We start from the raw sequence: 19,321 nt of genomic DNA on the forward strand, positions 1-19,321 counted from the left end.
AATGTATCTAAAGCTATAATATAAGAAAAAATTTCCAAAATAATAAAGTATTGAATTTCCAGACTAAAAGGAAATTTTTATAGCAGGTAACCATGAGAAATAGCTTAGGTTAAAAAAAATAGCTTAAGTTATTGAAATACGAAGAAAAAAAACACTAGAAGTTTTCAAGTAACTGAGCACAGAAAAAGAAGTCATCTTGTAAAAGGAAAAGTTAGACTGAATTTGGACTTCTGTATAACAACTTCAAATGGCAGGGCACCTGGGTAGCTCAGTTGATCAAGCTTCTAACTCTTGATTATAGCTCAGGTCATGATCTCACCATTTGTGGGTTCGAGCCCTGCATCGGGCACTGCTCTGGCAGCACAAAGCCTGCTTGGGATTCTCCCTCTCCCTCTCATTCTCTGTCCCTCCCCTTTCACACCCTCTCTGTCTCTCTTAAAATAAATAAATAAACTTAAAAACAAAAAGAAGTCATCTTGCAAAGGGAAAAGTTAGACTGAATTCAGACTTCTGTATAACAATTTTGAATGAAAAAAAAAGTGAAATAATGTCTCTTTCTTCAAAAGAAAGAAAATACTACCTTAAAAATTTTACCCAGGGGCGCCTGGGTGGCGCAGTCGGTTAAGCGTCCGACTTCAGCCAGGTCACGATCTCACGGTCCCCGTGAGTTCGAGCCCCGCGTCAGGCTCTGGGCTGATGGCTCAGAGCCTGGAGCCTGTTTCCGATTCTGTGTCTCCCTCTCTCTCTGTCCCTCCCCCGTTCATGCTCTGTCTCTCTCTGTCCCACAAATAAATAAAAAAACGTTGAAAAAAAAAAAAAAAAAAATTTTACCCAGTCAGACAAACTGCAATATAAAAGATCTTGGGAATCTTAGAACTAAATTGTGGATTAATCAAAGGAATCAAATGCATATTCTAAAAAGCATGTTTAAAAGACTATATATACTTTACACATAAGGGTAATTTTCATAAAATCTTAAATAAAAGAAACTGATTCAAGTGTTTCTATTCAGCCAGGTTGAGAAATTTTAAGCATATGGTAATTCAGGAATATAGCATTTTTGAGCTATTCTTTTAAAAAGTCTTGACCAACTCAAGCTGTTACAAAAGTTGATGAATAATGACTGCATTAAATCAGTGGTTCTCAGTGAGGGGTAAGGGGGTGGTTTTTCCTCTCAGGTGACATCTGAACATTTTTGCTTGTCATAACTGGGCTATTTCAACAGGCATCCTAGTGTGTAGAAGTCAAGAATGTTGCTAAACATCCTACAGTACACAAGACAGCCCTCCACAACAAGGAATTACCTGATGCAAAGTAGCCACCGTTGTTAATGGTCATCTTCACTTCCTTTTGGTTTTCTTGTGTTGCTTGAATTTTTTTTTTATAGGCATGATCATTTTTATAAGAACGAGTCATTATTTTTTTAGGTTATATAACAATCCTTTTTTTTTTCCAAGTTGTTGGATAAACTTCCTCTGAAAGCATAATAAATGTCTTGAATTTTATAGTAACACCATTTATAAGGTGAATTAAAATTAACATATCCCTATTCTCTGGTCATTCTGGAAGCTCTTGGCCCAAGCTGACGTCCAGGTACATTTACCCCCATGGGTTATATACAGTATTTATAGCCTGTTCAAATGAGAGTGTACATACACTTAAAGAGGTGGTGAGTGAAGAAAACAGCCAGGGAGGGAGTTAGCTACTTCCTAGAAAATGTATAAGCTTTACTGAGGAACATAGGCATTCAAACCTGGCTTGAATGGGGGAAAAGAAACGCAGAACTCCCAGTAAGCACAAATGTCCCTGTTTGGAAAGAAGTAACAGGAAAAAGAATACATTGAAAACAATAGCTTGTAAATTTGTCTTAGGAGGTAAAGGAAGGTATTTCTTTTTTTTATAAAATGCCTCAGTAAAGGAAAATATATAACCATATTAATAACTCTTCAAGAATTTTTTTACACTTTAAACTGTATAATTTTCTTCAAGAATTTTTTAATGTTGCTATAGTAAATAGAAAAAATTTTAGTTTACTTAAACCTGAGTGAAAATCATTGAATTCTTCTAGAATGTCAGTATAACTGTATGCCAAAAATCCGTTTGTTACCTTTTGTTGAACTTAGTATGGCCATGCTGTTGAAAAGTCTTTGGACACCACTTCCCAAGAATGAGAAACCTAATTGAGCACTCAAGTACAGAGAGAACATTGAACTGTTTCACTTTCCATTTTATTAGGTTTCTGTATGTACAGATCCATTTTCTTTCTACTCAGTGCTCTCACAAATATATCTGCCTGGTTTTCCTGAATATCGTGACAGATAACTTCTACCACAATGTTGTGATTCTGAAAGGAGTTTAGCACATTCAATGCCTTTTCTTCTTTTTCATGTAAAAATGCAAAGTAGATTTAAGAAAACCAAAACTTTTAAGATGCAATTCTAAAATCAATCAAAATGTTAATGCTTTTGGAAAGATCAAATGGTGATTTAAAGAGAAATTGTCAAGTTGGCTTTGAATTTGTGTTTTTCCACATGAGAGGTAGGTTCATATATTTGACTACACTGTCATAAAGTGAATATAGTTTCACTTTATTCACTTTTTCTCCTGTTTTTACCTGTCATCATCTTCTGTCTACAGTTTGGAAACTAGTCCCATAACTGATACTGATCTTGCAAAGAGAACTGTCTTCCAAAGATCATACTCAGTTGTTGCTTCTGAATATGATAAACAACACTCCATTTTACCTGCACGAGTTAAAGCCATTCCTAGAAGAAGAGTTAACAGTGGAGACACTGGTAAGTATAAAGATAAAAAGGAAGATTCAGTGATCCACATGATTTTGTTTGCAGGTATTTTTTAACATCTAGTTTTTGAAAGGAAATGGATTAGTTTTTTTAAGTTTATTTATTTTGAGAGAGAACATGCATGAGAGAAGAGAGCACATGAGAGGGGGAAGGGAACAGAGAAGGAGAGACAGAATCCCAAGCAGGCTCCATGCTACCAGCACAGAGCCCAATGCAGGGCTCTAACTCACAAACTGAGGTCGTGACCTGAGCCAAGATCAAGAGTCAACATCAGACTTAACTGACTGAGCCACCCAGGCGCCCCAGAAATGGATTAATTTTAAATCGTGGTTGACGTTCCTTTTATGAAGCTATAATTGTGCCTCTCTAAGTTTTCAATTTCAGTTGAAAGACACACTTAGAGACCATCCAGTGATTGATTATTCAAGAATAAATTGACCTTTAAAATCTTGCTTGTTAATGTTGCTGTCATGAGCTATTCCACTAAGCTTCAGTGAACTAGTAGTTCCAGTGACTTACACTTTCACAGTTATATTCTCAACTCCTAATAGAAGCTTATATATACCCCTTGCAGCTGCTTCCTCTCTGAGTAGATAATTTGGGGACATAAGTAGCTCTTAATCAGTAAAAAAGTTAGACAACCTGGACTAGTTGGTATCAACAGCTCCAAATCAGGGCTGCCTGATTCTGTGTCAAGAATAAAAAAAGAAACCCAAGAGAAAAGGATAACATGGTGATGATTTATCAGGTAGCCCACTTAACTAAAATGAAGATCTGGTCTAATATTTATAGACAGATGATTCTATAACTTCTGTAGATTCCATTTAGGGGAAAAAAATACAGTTAGCTTTTAGAGCATTTTAGAAAGCATGAACTTTAGATTCAGCCCTTGATTTAAAACTTAGCTCCACAATTTAATAGCTATATGATTTTATGAAAGTGAGATATTTAATCCTACTCAGCCTCAGTAAAAATTGAGGTTATGATTTGTGTCACATGTGAAAACAAAACAAAAAGCTTCAAAGATTCTATAATGAATCAGCTAGATACTATTATCTTTAATAACATTGTAAATATGTTCATTGTATATATTGCCTATGAAAGTTATTTTTTCTTTTTTTTCCAATAAATAGAAGTTGGTTCTTCCCTCTTGAGACATCCATCTCCTGAGCTTTCCCGGCTGATCTCAGCCCACAGCTCTCTTTCCAAAGGAGAACGAAATTTCCAGTGGCCAGTTTTGGCTTTTGTTATACAACATCATGATCTAGAAGGTCTTGAAATAGCAATGAAACAGGCCCTAAGGAAATCTGCTTGCCGAGTTTTTGCTATGGAGGTATGAATACATTAAATGGGGTTATTGATTCCTTGACCATACAAATCGTTTGATGATTCTATTTAATGATGTTACTTTTCTATCCAACAGAAATTTCCAAAAATTAAGAGACATTAGCCAATCGAAAATATCAAATGTTCACATCAAAATTAAACTCTTATGTTCATGAATATAAATGAATTTAGAGATCCATCTTTAAGCACTCTAAAGAAATTTATTTCTGCACTGCTTTATTATTTGAAAGCTATGAATGTCTTTTTAAAAAGCTTTTGTAATGATGATGTCATTTCAGTTAAAAGAATCATGAAAAGGGGATGAAAAGTAGAGCTTTTCAGTTATAAATTTAACCATAATAATTTTTCTGAGTCTATTCTCTGGAAATGACAGGATCGCTAGATGTTGTATTTTTATGTATAGTAAATCTTTTGTCTTTGTCATGGGCATTATAATAAATAACCTGCCACTTGATTAATGGGAACAATATAAATATATTTAAGTTAATGATAGCTTGGTAGAGCTTGAAAAAAAAGCTGTTTATCCGAAGTACAAGTTGGGGAAAAATGTGCTTCAGCAAATTAATATGAAGATGAAAGTTTGAAATAAAAAGTGGTTTGAAAAAATATTTCTGTATTACATTTTATAGATATTATTTTCCCTATTATGTTTTTAATCCGGACCAAAATTATTGACTATTTCAAGTTCATTGTGTTTTTAATGAAATGAAGGTCAGATGTTTTTAGTATCTTTCCTTGAAACACTTAGTGGAGATACTTTGTTTCTGAGTAAGGAGGGTTCTGCAGTTTTTAGTCCCACCTTTTTTTTTTTTATCTTTGACTCATTTAACCTTCATTTATTCAGGCTTTCAACTGGCTTCTGTGTAATGTCATCCAGACGACTTCTCTACATGATATTCTGTGGCATTTTGTGGCATCATTGACTCCTGCTCCAGTGGAACCAGAGGAAGAAGAGGATGAGGAAAATAAAACAAACAAAGAAAATGCAGAACAAGTAAGTGAGATTTTTGAGTTTTTCAAATTTGTCTATATTTTTATAGAAGAGTAGGACCACCTTCAGATCCTATAATAATATGCATGAGTTCACACACAGATTATATAAGCTAAAAGGCAAGAATAAAATTTCAGTGCTATTGAGCAACATAGTCACTATACTTAGTGACTGATTCCTCCCTAAATACTATTGTCATGAAGCAATGAACTGAAAGATGTATACTGTTATAGTACTGTATAAGACAGGTAAACAGGGCAACATTATTATAGAGAATATCTGTCTACTCTACAACATTGCTATAAGTTGGCAGAGAGTGAAAGTGATAATCTGTAGGGACATGAAAGTTGTTATAGCTCTTAAGACGAAATTATTAGTAGGGATGAAAATGGTTTCTACAAAAACCATTTTCTAAACATGTATGTATCTAATCATATAGCCTTAAAACTATTAAGTAAAAATTGACAGAACTGCAAGGAAAAAGAGGGAAAAAAAAATCCACAATTACAGTGTGAGATTGTTTCACACCTTTCACAACTAAATATTCCTGCATAACAGACCACCCTAAAACTCAATGGATGAAAACAGTTTCCTATTGGCTGACAACTCTGTGGGTCAGCAGTTTGGGTGAGACTTAGTTCCGGCATACACGTTCAGAGTTACCCTGCTAGGAGATTGTGAGCACACTAAAATTGATACAGATACAGTATTCGGTTGGTGATTTTATTTATGAGTGACTGCATCACTTTTTCCCTAAAAGATAATACAAACATAATTAGTTAATCTGAATGTGTGTTTGGGTATACTTTGATTTTGGTTTTATTGTTTACATTTCTGTTACATGACTGTCTTTAAAGTATACATAACACTTTTAAGTACACATATTTTTTTGTGGGGAAAGTTCCTTCCAGCATACAGACTGATCAACCTGCTTTCAATTTCTGTCTTAGGAGAAAGACACGAGAGTATGCGAACATCCACTCTCAGATATAGTGATTGCGGGTGAAGCTGCTCATCCTTTACCACACACATTTCACCGCTTACTTCAAACTATCTCCGATCTTATGATGTCTCTCCCCAGTGGCAGTTCATTACAGCAAATGGCCCTAAGGTAATTGTATATCTCAGTATTCTGGGTATGTTGGAGAAGAGATTTTATGTAGTATTCAAAGCTCGAGATGCTCAAAACACCTTTTAAATACTAAGATACAAAGAATCTCTACATTATGTGAATGGTGCTTCCCTCATTACTCTCTTAATCTGGAATTTCCTCCTTGGCTCACACCTGTTTGCCCCTCTGTAAATCGAGGATAATACATTACTTAGTGCTCTAAATTAGCCCAGTCTGTAACAGTTTTCCTCACTTTTGCCCCTCTTCTATCTCAAGTAACTTGTCTCAGTGCTACCCAAGAGTAGCAATCTTAACTGTCACAAAAGGGAGAAGGAGAATGAAATCTCAGAAACAGAAATCAAAATAGGGTTTTTGAATTGAAGAGAATTTTAAGAAAAGTGAAACCTCTGTTATATGTAAGGTAGCCTAAAACTACCTTGAGGAACATTACCTACTTTTAAGTCTGAGACTGCTGCGATTTTCACATTACTTCTACATTGTGAACCTTGTCATCAGATCTTCACACTGGACCGCACGTATAAAAAATGCTCCACTGGTTTTTATAAACTGTAGATTGTTGGAGTGAATTTTGGCTACCCACATCCCTAAAGACTGGTAGAGGGGAGATTGTGATTCCTCCTAAAAAGATTTTTGAAGTACAGGATGTGTTATATATCAGAGTATATATAACTCTGATGAATTAGTATAGAATTGTAACACTAATAAATTTGAGAGGCTTGTTTTGGTTGAGGTCACACTTGTCTGTCTGCAAGATTGATTTGTTACCTTTTTTGCTTCTGTACCCTTGACGTTCATGTATCCAGTTTTTCTATATGTAGAATGAGTGAACTTTCCTTAGGTCTTACCCTATTCCAAAGAAATTACCTTTATTGCTCACAAAAAGGCGGTGATACTATTCCCTGATTTTTTTTCTATTTCTGTTTTTTCCCTAGAATATTAAGATTTTAAAAAATCTTAACTACAGAGTGCTTTCCCAGGAATTCCTTAGGAATTATTTAATACCTTGCTTATACCTTTTTAGGTGCTGGAGTCTGAAATTCAAGCAATCTGATCACCAGTTCCTCCATCAGAGTAATGTCTTTCATCACATTAACAATATTCTGTCAAAATCAGATGATGGAGACAGTGAAGAAAGTTTTAGCATCAGTATCCAGTCTGGCTTTGAAGCGATGAGTCAGGTCAGTCATTGAAAGTTGTCCTGTGTTACCCTGTTAATATTCAACAATGTATACAAGCAGAAACTGAAAGTCACTCATAAACAGTTTGATTCATTTCATTTCTTACCTCACATCTTTTGTTTTATTATCGTGAAAGATTTCCATTTCAGTGTTGTAATAATCTAAAACATGTAATAATGTGAAAACATTTGTTTCTGGTAGGAATTGTGCATAGTAATGTGCTTAAAGGACTTAACCAGCATTGTTGACATAAAAACTTCAAGCCGACCTGCCATGATTGGCAGTTTGACAGATGGTTCTACGGAAACCTTTTGGGAATCAGGAGATGAGGATAAAAACAAAACTAAGAACATCACCATCAACTGTGTAAAAGGAATCAATGCCCGCTATGTATCTGTCCATGTGGATAATTCCCGAGATCTAGGGGTAAGAAAGAAAACTTAATTTGTGGCTCATTAGTTCTTTTCAGACCTTCAGTTACCATGCCCTATCCTTCTAAGTTTAGCAAAAAGATTTTCATGTGGAATTTCACTGACCAAACAGCATTTTTATATTTCCCAAGTAAATCTTACGTCTAAAAACAGATTAATAGGACTAGGGGCACTATGGAATACCAGTTCTAAAAAGAGGTGTGATTACAAATACATCCTGGCTACAGCTAAGCAGAATAAATGTCTCCTCTGTAATTGCCTACCTCCATCCCCTTGTTTAAGCTATTCTCTTGGCCTGGAAGTCCTCCCCTTAAACTCTGCCTATCAGATTCTCCCAAAATCTCAAAAGACCAGCAGAGAAATCTTCTCCCGGTACCTCTTCTATAAAAATTATTCTTTCCCTTCTCTACATTCTTCTTTCTATTACTCTGATGGCACTGAATACACTTTGACTTATCATGTAATTAGCTTTCAATTTCTAGCCTTCACCCTTAGCTGTCTTGACGATGGTGGTGGGGTTTCTAGACTAACCTAAATGATCATAATTTGTATTCTCCCTAGCACTAGCCTGTTCACATGTTTCAACTGAATTAAGCACTCCTTTACAAAAGGCACTAAATAATGGGAAAAGAGTCCTGTTTACTTGAGTGTTAAGAACCAAGAAGATACCAGCTGCCAAACTCACGTGCTTCTCCCCCCATTCCTGGGGAAGGATACTCCTTAGAGTTTTTTCCCTCAGAATGGATGTGGCTTGCTTCAGAGCCTGCTTCAGATTCTGTGTCTCCCTCTCTCTGCCCCTCCCCCATTCACTTTCTGTCACTCTCTCTCTCTCTCTCTCTCAAAAATAAACATCAAAAAAAATTTTAAGTAAAAATTTAAAAAAGAAAAAAGAATGGATGTGGCTTGCTAACAGATACAGTATTATAACTCCCCTCTGACTGTGGCCAAGCTGCTCCTATCCCATTCACACATTTCCTTTCCCAGGAAGACAGAGTGATGGGTTTGGGTCTTGGGTAACCTCGATAGAATGCCAACCTGAGAAGCCCAGTCTGCAGTCAGAACACTCCTCGCCATCTGCAGCCACCCCCAACTCCTGTCCATAAGTGCAGCTGCAGTGCTTCCGTGGCGGTGAATAAGAAGAAGGGGCGTAGCTAATATAAGCGTACCTCCTTTTCAGAGCCAAGAGTTTCAATTTGTACAAGTACTTTATCTTACTAGAAAGTCAGGTGTAATAAATCAAAACATTTTTCTAGCTAGAACTTACTGTTCAGTACAAAGTTATCTTTGACTCATGGTATATTTTAAGCCAGGACATACTCTCCCTCAGAACAATGATTCCAATCAGTTTGACAATTTTCCCTTTTAGGGAGATAATCATAGCAATATTCATTTTAAAATCCCCAGTAGATAAGCTGACATGTGCTTTCCTTTTAAGAAACCTCCTCTAAGTTCTGTGTATCCTTGAGGCTTATGTACCTGTGTATCCCCAGCCTGTCTTACCACCAGTGCCTTATACATAGCAGTTGTTTGAATTGCATCGACCTAGAGCGCTTAAAGTATGCAATGCTCCAAGGAATTAATGTGTTAATCTGTTTCCTGATGTGCTTTGCATAAAGCTTATTCAACCTTAAGGCCTCTGGCTCTAGTACTAGCATGATCTTTTTGGTACCTAATGACACTGAACTTCTGTTTGACATTTATTTTGTTTGCTAATGCTCCTTCCCTAGTGTGTCAAGAGGACAGAACCCATCATTCTCATATGTCCTTCTCCAAGGCTGTAAGACAGTCTTGGTACATTGTGATAGTCAAGAGTGTTTGTTAGGGAGTGGAGACAAGAGTGAAAGCAGAGTTGTTGGAAAGTCTCATGATAGAGATAGAATTTAAATCTTTAGACTTTGGATAGAAAGAAGGAATGCCAAGCTTTTCTTTCAGAGCCCATGGAGACTGAAGGTAGAATTTGTGAGAACGAGACAAGACTGGAGTTGTAAGAATGTGGTTGCTTGAGGGGCAGGGGGAGCACCTGACCTGGGTGGCCCAGTTAGTTAAGCATCTGACTTCGGCTCAGGTCATGATCTCACAGCTTGTGGGTTCGAGCCCCACGTTGGGCTGTGTGCTGACAGCTCAGAGCCTGGAGGCTGCTTCAGATTCTGTGTCTCCCTCTCTCTCTCTCTGCCCCTCCCCCACTCATACTCTGTCTCTCTCTCTCTCAAAAAATAAATAAACATTAAAAAATAAAAAAAATTAAAAAAAGAATGTGGTTGGTTGGGCAGATGGAGTGAGATCAGTTAGGAAGAATCCATGACAGACATACAGAAGAGTTGATGTGATATCAGTAGGCTGTAAGAAATCATTATAAATTCAGTAGCAGGAATATGGAAGAATAATTGTTATGAATTGTCTGTTTTAGAATAAAGTTACCTCAATGACCTTCTTAACTGGCAAAGCAGTAGAAGATTTGTGCAGAATAAAACAGGTAATTAAAATTTTGTCATTAAATGTTACCTAGAGAGAAATTCTTCTCAGCCTCCTCTGTTAAATTCTAATTTCGGCATGCTACCAAAGTATTCTAGGAACTCATCTGTTTACAAAACACTGAACCGACAAATAGTCCAGATACAGGAACATTTACAACCATCCCTGTGCTAATAGCCGATAGTGTCCTAAATGCTCTCCTGTCACGATCGATTATACTATACCTACAGTCCTCTACTCTGCCTCCTGCTCCCTTACAAAGAAAGATTCAGGGCACCTTAAAATGCATCACAAATCCCATTCACAATTAACACCTACACTTCAGGTTAAAATGTAGATTGTTGTCCTCTAGCCTGAAAATCTATCACAACAGTGCAACTAAATCCAGGCTGCAAGTCAATTTACAAATGAACTTTAGAAACAAGTTAGGTTGTATTTGGGCATTCTATATAAACTCACTTGTGTTAGTGAAACTTTATCAAAGCTGTTATCCCATATATGTTGACTACTTGTTTTGTTTTTCAAATCATATTGAAAGAATAAATTGAAATTTTGGATTAAACAAATAATAAATTTTGTTTAAAAGGCTAAAAGAATTTGGGGAAATACTTCTGTTCAGTGAGATAGTATTTATGCTTAATGATTTTTCTAGAAAATTGACATTATCAATTAATGTTTTCATTTTATCAAGTGAATAGTGTCAAAAACCATTTCATAGTGCATTGAAATTTAATCCTTGAAAAGTTACATTTTCAGTGAAATCAGGAATCACAAATATGCAGTTACCTATTATATAATTTTTCTTCAGAAGCAGAACATATTAAGTAACTGCACATCAAATATGCTTATCTATCTTTAAAAAACAACAAAACATGGTTATCTTTAAATGGTGGTTAAATGTGAAGATGCACAAAACAGGACCTCGTGCTGATCTTGTATTTCTCCTCAGTCAGATTAGGGAAGGGACAGTCACATGAATTGTTTTAATGATTTTACTTAACATAACTTGTGCATGGAAAGTAATCAGACCTGTATTTTAATTCTCAGCTCCATGTCTTACTGAGAATCCTTCAACCTGGGTTAACCTCACTTCACCTGTATAATAGCTACTGTAGTATTACTTATCCTCACTAGGCTTAAGTAAGATAGTCAGTGTGAAATAACACAGTAAACCTTAGTCTCCGTACAAGTCTTTGTTATTTGAGCTTGCAGTTATTAGCGCTAAGTCTAGGACCTTGATAAGAGAGTGATATGGCTGTATCAGGTTTCTGTCCCTTTTCTGTTTGCTAGGTTGATCTGGATTCTAGGCACATTGGTTGGGTAACAAGCGAACTTCCAGGAGGGGATAATCACATCATCAAGATTGAATTAAAGGGCCCAGAAAATACACTGAGAGTTCGACAAGTAAAAGTCCTGGGCTGGAAGGATGGCGAAAGCACAAAAATTGCTGGCCAGATTTCAGCCAGCGTGGCCCAGCAAAGGAACTGTGAAGCCGAGACTCTGCGAGTGTTCAGACTTATTACGTCTCAGGTGAGTGTCCTCACTCCAGGTTCTAGCACACGATACACTGAAATCATATCTTCTGCAATGCTGATACCAAAGGGTAACAGAATACTTTGTAAAGCTTGTTAGAGATGGCTGGCAAACATATGACCCATTTTCTCTTCTTCTCCTAGCCCTAAACTCCTATGTTTCATTTTGCATTCATTAATTCTTAAAAGTAGTAGCGTATAGCAAGAACAGCATAGTAATATTATAAAACCTGCAGTATTAGCTCATGCATCCTTTAGGTTTCACACTAGTAATTACTGCCATTGATTCCTTCTCACATTTCTGTCTTTATCAGGTATTTGGAAAGCTCATCTCTGGAGATGCTGAGCCTACACCAGAGCAAGAGGAAAAAGCACTATTGTCATCACCTGAAGGAGAGGAAAAAGTATACAATGTATTTATTTGTATTCTAAAAATATTTACTTCCGTTTTTCATTTTCTTTTGTTAAGTGAAATATTCCATTTATTACTATGGATTTTAATGGATATGTGACATTAATTTCTATGAAGTTAATTTTTACTTTAATTAGGAGATGAAGAAACTATCAAAAAAAATCATCTGTTTATATATGATCTAGCTAGTACTGTGAGTAACAGCAAAACTTGGCTCTATACCTTGGGCTGTAGTGTCAAATGTTAGGATTTGTAAAATTAGCTTAGTCATTTACTATACTGTGTACGATTAATTATCTTCTCTTTCCTCCATTTCCTCCATTTAATCTGTTCTTCATAGTCCAGTTAAAAAATACTATCCTCTCCAGGAATCTTCTTTATGATTTCCCCCAAACAATATGCAGTTTTTCTTCTGCTAAACTTCATAGTAATTCCTAGGACTCTCTTCTTGATTTCTTTCATATGTTGATTAGCACACGTATCTAACCTCTCCTACTGAATCATAGTTTCTTAAAGACCAAGTACATACCTGATTTGTCTTTGTGTCCATGGCATAAACACACATGCATTCGGTACATTTTTACTGGAGGAACCTGTTCTTTATGTTGTTCTTGAAATTTCTTTCTTTTTTATGCTTTTTATTTTGAGAGAGAAAGATAGAACACGTGTGTGCGAGCAAGCGGGAGGACGAGCAGAGGGAGAGGAAGAATCCCAAGCAGGCTCCATGCTGTCAGCAAAGATCCCAACGCAGGGCTCAATCCCACGAACCATGAGATCATGACCTAAGCCAATATCAAGAGTCAGACACTTAGCCAACTGAGCCATGCAGGCACCCCTTGAAATTTTTTTAAAACTGCGGTTGCCTTTACTTATTTGGTCTACTCTAAAGTGCCCTACCCTAAGGGAAAACCTCATCTATTTTCAAAAAGAGAGGTCAACCCTGACTGGTCTCGATATTCTTATATCTTTAGATGTTACAGATAATCACCTTGGCAGCCCTTTGAAAGATAATTTCAAGGACTTACCTGGTCTAGCCCTGAGCCTTCTGATATAGTAATGTCTAAGTCATCTACATCATTCAGTTTGTGTTCTGTAGAAAATAAGGTTTTATAAACTCTGGTTGTTTCTTTCAGCGTCCTTTGGAGATACCATTTGAATGACTACACGACTATGTGACTATTCATTAAATCAGCTGAATTTTAACAAATGGCAATTTTGTGCTAAATAATTGTGGTAATTGGTACCAAGCCCTCAGAAAGTTTGTGTCTGTTCTTAGATATGAAACGTTCACACACCCCAAAAAAAGAAATCAATAGGGATACTATATAGCATATAATCAATTTTTTATGTACATGAAAAAATTGCACATGTCATAGGTTTTCAGAGTATGTTGAAAGTATTGTGCCCTGGAGTGGTCAGAGAAGGGTCTTGGTAGGTGCTGGATGTGAATTGGACCTAAAAGGGAATGGGTGAAAGTTAGATTGACAGAGGCGATGGGAGCAGACTCATTGAAGAGGCTGGTCTAATAGTAGGAGAGTATATGTTGGGATGCTAAGGTTGATGGGGAAAGTTAATGCTAGTGGTAAGATGCCCATGAAATAGCACAGTTGTTAAGAGAATCATTTTTTAAGTCAGGTGTTTGAAGTAAAATTTGCATACAGAAAAAACTGATCCTTTTAAACTGTATTGTTCAATGACTTTTGACCAACATATAGAGCAGTAAAATCATCATCACAATGAAGTTTTAAGACACATCACTCGGGGCACCTGGGTGGCTCAGTCGGTTGGGCAACCGACTTCAGCTCAGGTCATGATCTCACGGTCCGTGAGTTCGAGCCCCGCATCGGGCTCTGTGCTGACGGCTCAGAGCCTGGAGCCTGTTTCAGATTCTGTGTCTCCCTCTCTCTCTGACCCTCCCCCGTTCATGCTCTGTCCCTCTCTGTCTCAAAAATAAATAAATGTAAAAATAAATAAATAAATAAATAAATAAATACATAGTAAGACACATCACTCAAAATTTCCCTCCTGGTCCTTTACAGTCTGTCCCCTCACCTCACGCATAGACCCTGGCAACCACTAAACTATTTTCTGCCCGTGTAATGTTGCCTTTTCCCAGATGTCATATAAACGGAACCATATAGAATATACCCTTTGCATCAGCTTTCTTTCACTTGATATAATGATTCTGAGATTCATCCATGGAGGAGCATGTGTCAGTAGTTGTTTCTTTTGGTTGCTGAGAAGAATTCCATTGTATGGAATTAGCAGTATTTGTTTATCCTTTGACCTTATGATGGATATTTGGGTTGTTTCTTCTATTTGGCTATTATTAATTAAGCTGCTGTGAACATTTGTGTACAGATTTTTGTATGGGGACACTTTCTTTCTCTTGGGTAGATACCTATAAGTAGGATTGATGGGTTGTATGGTAAGTGTATGTTTAACTTTATAAGAAACTGCTAAACTTTTTCCAAAGTGATTGAGCCATTTTACATTTTTACTGGCAGTGTATGAGATTTCCAATTGATCCACATTCTCAACAGTACTTGGTATTGTCACTCTTTTTAATTTTAGCCATTGCAGCAAATATGAAGTAGTATCTCATTGTGGTTTTAATATGAATTTCTCTGAGGATTAATAATGTTGAGTAAATTTTCAAGTGCTTATTTGCCATCCCCATTACTTTATTAGTGAAGCATCTGTTCAAATCTTTTACTTATATTTTTTTATATCAGGCTGTTTGTATTACTGGGTTGTAAGATTTTTTTATATATTGAGGATAAAGGCTCTTTAGCCAGTGTGTTTTCAAATATTTTCTCCTACTTGGTGGTTTATCTTTCATGAAACAGAAGTTTATAATTTTGATAAACTACAGTTTATCTGTTTTTTTCTTTTTTTTTTTTTAATGTTTATTTTTTGAGATGGAGTACGAGCGGGGGAGGGGCAGAGAGAGAGGGAGACACAGAATCCGAAGCAGGCCTCAGACTCAGCTGTCAGCACAGAGCCTGATGCGGGGCTCGAACCTGAACTGTGAGATCATGACCTGAGCCAAAGTTGGACGCTTAACCGACTGAGCCACCCAGGCACCCCTGTTTTTTTCTTAATGACTTAGGATCTTTGTATCTTATCTAAAACTTAATGTCACAAAGATTTTCTTCTAGAAACATTAGAGTTTTAATTCTTTTGTTTATAGCTATGTACCTTTTAAGTTAATTTTTCTCTATAAGGTGTGAGATAAGGGTTGAGTTTTATTTATTTTTGCCTGTAGATACCCAGTTGTTCCACCACCATTTGTTGAAAAGACTGCCCTTTATCAATAACAAATTCACCCTAAACATGTAGGTCTATTTTTGTAGTCTCTACTCTTTTCCATTGATCTGTATATATATTCTTAAACCAACAGCAGACTGTCTTGATTACTGCAGCTTACAGAAAATCATGAAATCAGTTTCCACCACGGTTCTGTTTTTAGTTATTTCGGCTATTCTTGTGCCTTTATATTTCCATATAAAGCTTAGAACCAACTTGGTAGTTTTTTCCCCTTCCGAAAAATCAAAAACAAAAAACCAACCTGAAATGTTATTGGAATTGTACCAAATTGTTAGGTCAGTTGGGGAGAATGGATATCTTAGTAATACTGAGTCTTCCTATCCAGGGATGAACATGATACATTTCTCCATTTATCTAGATCTTCTTTAGTTTTTGTCAGCAGTGTTTTTTGTAAGTTCAGTGTACAGGTCCTGGCCACTTCTTATTAAATTGATCCCTAAGGGCACACGCATGGCTCATCAGTTAAGAGTCTGACTCTTGGTTTCAGCACAAGTCACGAGCTCATGGTTTCATGAGTTCAAGCCCCAAGTTAGGCTCTGTGCTGGCAGCACGGAACCTGCTTGGGATTCTCTCTCTCCCTTTTTCTGTCTGCCCCTCCCCTACTCACACTATCTCTGTCTCTCTCAAAATAAACTTTAAAAGAAATGTTTTTAATAAATTGATCCCTAAATAATTATAATAATCCCTAAATAATAATTGTTTTTGATGCTACTGTAAATGGTATTCTTATTTCACTTTCCAGTTCATTTCTAGTATATAAAAATACAGTTGGCTTTTGTGTATTAAACTTCTGTGATCTTAAATTTCCTTGTTAGTTCTAGAAGCCTTTTTGTAGAATTTTTGGGATTCTCTTCATAGATAATCATGTTGTCTGCAAAGAAAGTTGGTTTTATTCTGCCTTTGCAGCCTATATGCCTTAAATTTCTTTTCTTGTGTTAGTGCAATGGCTAAGCCTTTCAGTACTATGTTGAATAAAAGTGGTGAAATCAGACATCTTTGCCTTTTCTGGATCTTACTAGGAAGGATTCAGTCTTTCACCATTAAGTATAATGTTAACTATAGATTTTTTGTAAATGCTCTGAGAATTTTTTTCAGAATGGATATTCTTATATATTTTTCTTTTTTCATTTTCTTGTATTCATTAAAGATAATTGGTATATTGCTATGTATATTAGTGGTTATGTAATATTAGCCTAAACATAGTTTATTTTTCTTTAATAAAAAGGAAGATATTAACTAGGGGAGTGATAACTAAAAGGTACAGTGTTTCTTTTTGGGGTGATGAAAATGCTCTAAAATTAACTGTGGTGATGCTTGTACATATCTGTGAATATACTATAAGCCATTGAATTGTACATTTTAAATGAGTGAATAGTAAAGTATGTTAACTATATCTCAAAGCTATTTAAAAAAAACTACAAAAGAAATTTAAAAGTAAGGAGATAAAGTAACTATCTAAAAGGAATTCATTTGTTAATGTATAATCTAGCTAGTGTTTCAGGTAGCAAAAGAATTATTCTACCAGTGTGCTTTCTTTAATCGACATAGGGCTGTCTTCTTCTATTACTTCTTTCCATCTGTTTGCTTTATTTTTGATTTTTTCTTTTTCTAGTTTCAAAGACTTGAGATCTTTCTTTTCTCATATAAGTAATGGTGCCATTTTCTTAGCCCTGCTTTGGTTGAGTGTCAGAAATTTTGGTGTGTTGCTTATAATATTTTCTCATTTCATTCAGCATTTCACTCAGTTCAAAATATTTTTTGATTTCCATTTTGATTTCTTCTTTGACCTCTGGATAATTTAGACATTTCTTGTTTAATTATAAATATTTGGGGATTTTTCTTGGGGGGTAGCTTTCTATTACTAATTTCTAGTTTAATTCATTGTGGCCAGAGAATATACTTTGTATAATTTCAGGCCTTTTAAAATTGTGAAGATTTGAATTCTGACTAATATATTTTAGTGAATGTCCACATGCTCTTGAAAAGAACCTGAACTCTGCTTTTCTTCTAATATCAGTTCAACTTAGTTGATAGTTTTGTTCAAGCTTTATTGAGAACTTTACTGATTTTTGTTAGTTTGCTCATTTACTTGTTCTTTCAAGTACAGGAAAAGTTTTGAAGTGTCCAGCTATATGGATTTGTCTATTTTGGTTTTAGTTTACCTGGTTGCCAATCTCAGCTGTCTGATGGGCACCAAAAAAAATGTATGGTTTTGTAGATTATCAGCTTTTTCTCATTGTTAAGGTGGGAGTTACATTGTCATATAGCTATCTCTGTCCTAAGAAATGTGAAACTAAGAGTCATTTTTATTCTTAGAGGAGTGGCTTGCCTTACTTTTCTCACCTGTAAAATAGAAAATCAGACTTTACCTTATGGGCTTGTTGTGAAGATTAAATAAGAGTATATGTATATCTGATAACTATACATCTGTATATCTGTAACTTAGAAGAGTTCCATTCACGTAATAAGCACTATAAAATTTCAGCCTTTATTTTTCTTCTTTGTTTCTTTGATTACTGGTGGTGGTAGACTAGCCTAATTTAAGAACACCATTATCATAGAGTTTTTTTAGGATATTTTCCTTTTAACTGAATGCCATTTTCTGAATTGTTCTTCTAACAACTGAATGTGGATTATCCACAGTTTAGAAATAGATCTAATCAAAGTGACGCAAAATGATAAATTAAAGAAGTTCATGAAAAGGTAGTATGCTTCTCTGAATTTCTTAAATTCAGAAATTTTGCTATTTTTATAGTCACCTTAGCCAGTAGTGGTTTCTTCAGATTTTATCCTTTGTCTTAGTGTTATAGACCTCAATTTAAAAACATATTCATCTTATAAAATAACCTTAATAGTTATTTATCAAGATACTTTAAGATGTCAAATATACAAATTTTATTCAAAGAGCCTGGGTCCCCCCCCCCCCTCTTTTTCTATGTAAAAGGCAACATCAGACGCTGACCTGAAAGAACATATGGTCGGAATCATATTCAGCAGGAGTAAGCTGACGAATTTACAAAAACAGGTTAGTAAATTGTCATTTCAGTTTTCATTTGTTTTTAGGGTATAAAGTATTTTCCAAAATTTACGGAGACTTTTTTATGCTGACTCTTTTATAGTCCTGCAGAATGTGTCTGCCTTTAGTATATTGGCATACCTGCATCACTTTAAAGATTTTATGATTGTTAACTTTCTTACCTTTTTGCTCTTTGTTATTTCTCATTTTCAGGTAGATTGTTTCATTTTGGTGTCAAATATCCAGATATATCAGATTTCATTTGCATTTTCTGTGTTCCTTTTCCCACTTTTCTTGTTTGTCAGTTGATTTTTTTTTTCTGAGCAATTATAGTGTTAACTAAATCATTGCTAATATTTTTAATTATAAGGAGATGGAGTAGTACTAGATTGTTCATATAATGTAGTACCTGGGTAACAAAAACTAGTCTTCCAAAAGTCTAATAAAATACCGGTTTTAAATTAGCCCATTATTTTAACTTTCAGCATCATTAAATCTTGCTTAAATAAATAAATTTATCTGTGCTTTATCTTTTTAACAGTGTTTCATTGAATCTTAAATGCTACCAGTTATAAAATGTGCTGTTATTTCATGTATCACTAAAAAACGAAAATTTGCTGCCAATTACATTGTGAATGCCATCAATTATAAAGCACATTATGAATAAAAATGTTAA

At 35.5% G+C, this 19,321-nt stretch overlaps 1 protein-coding gene across 14 annotated transcripts in view; it reads left to right on the plus strand.

Annotated features, from left to right (window-relative positions):
- MYCBP2 (MYC binding protein 2) overlaps window positions 1-19,321 on the plus strand; it is a 282,639-nt gene that overhangs the window by 240,979 nt on the left and 22,339 nt on the right. For 12 of the 14 annotated variants that reach the window (XM_078432585.2, XM_060636897.3, XM_078432587.2 and 9 more), the window contains 10 exons: window positions 2,638-2,795; window positions 3,938-4,137; window positions 4,996-5,145; window positions 6,093-6,253; window positions 7,296-7,452; window positions 7,654-7,878; window positions 10,291-10,356; window positions 11,646-11,885; window positions 12,202-12,300; window positions 18,574-18,654. In XM_078432585.2, coding sequence (XP_078288711.1) covers window positions 2,638-2,795; window positions 3,938-4,137; window positions 4,996-5,145; window positions 6,093-6,253; window positions 7,296-7,452; window positions 7,654-7,878; window positions 10,291-10,356; window positions 11,646-11,885; window positions 12,202-12,300; window positions 18,574-18,654 — 1,537 coding nt within the window. The remainder of the gene's footprint in view (window positions 1-2,637; window positions 2,796-3,937; window positions 4,138-4,995; window positions 5,146-6,092; window positions 6,254-7,295; window positions 7,453-7,653; window positions 7,879-10,290; window positions 10,357-11,645; window positions 11,886-12,201; window positions 12,301-18,573; window positions 18,655-19,321) is intronic. The other 2 variants (XM_078432586.2, XM_060636912.3) reach the window with 1 other exon arrangement.

The sequence above is a fragment of the Panthera onca genome, chromosome A1 (assembly GCF_046562875.1).
Source record: "Panthera onca isolate mPanOnc1 chromosome A1, mPanOnc1 haplotype 2, whole genome shotgun sequence".
NCBI classification, from domain to species: Eukaryota; Metazoa; Chordata; class Mammalia; order Carnivora; family Felidae; genus Panthera; species Panthera onca.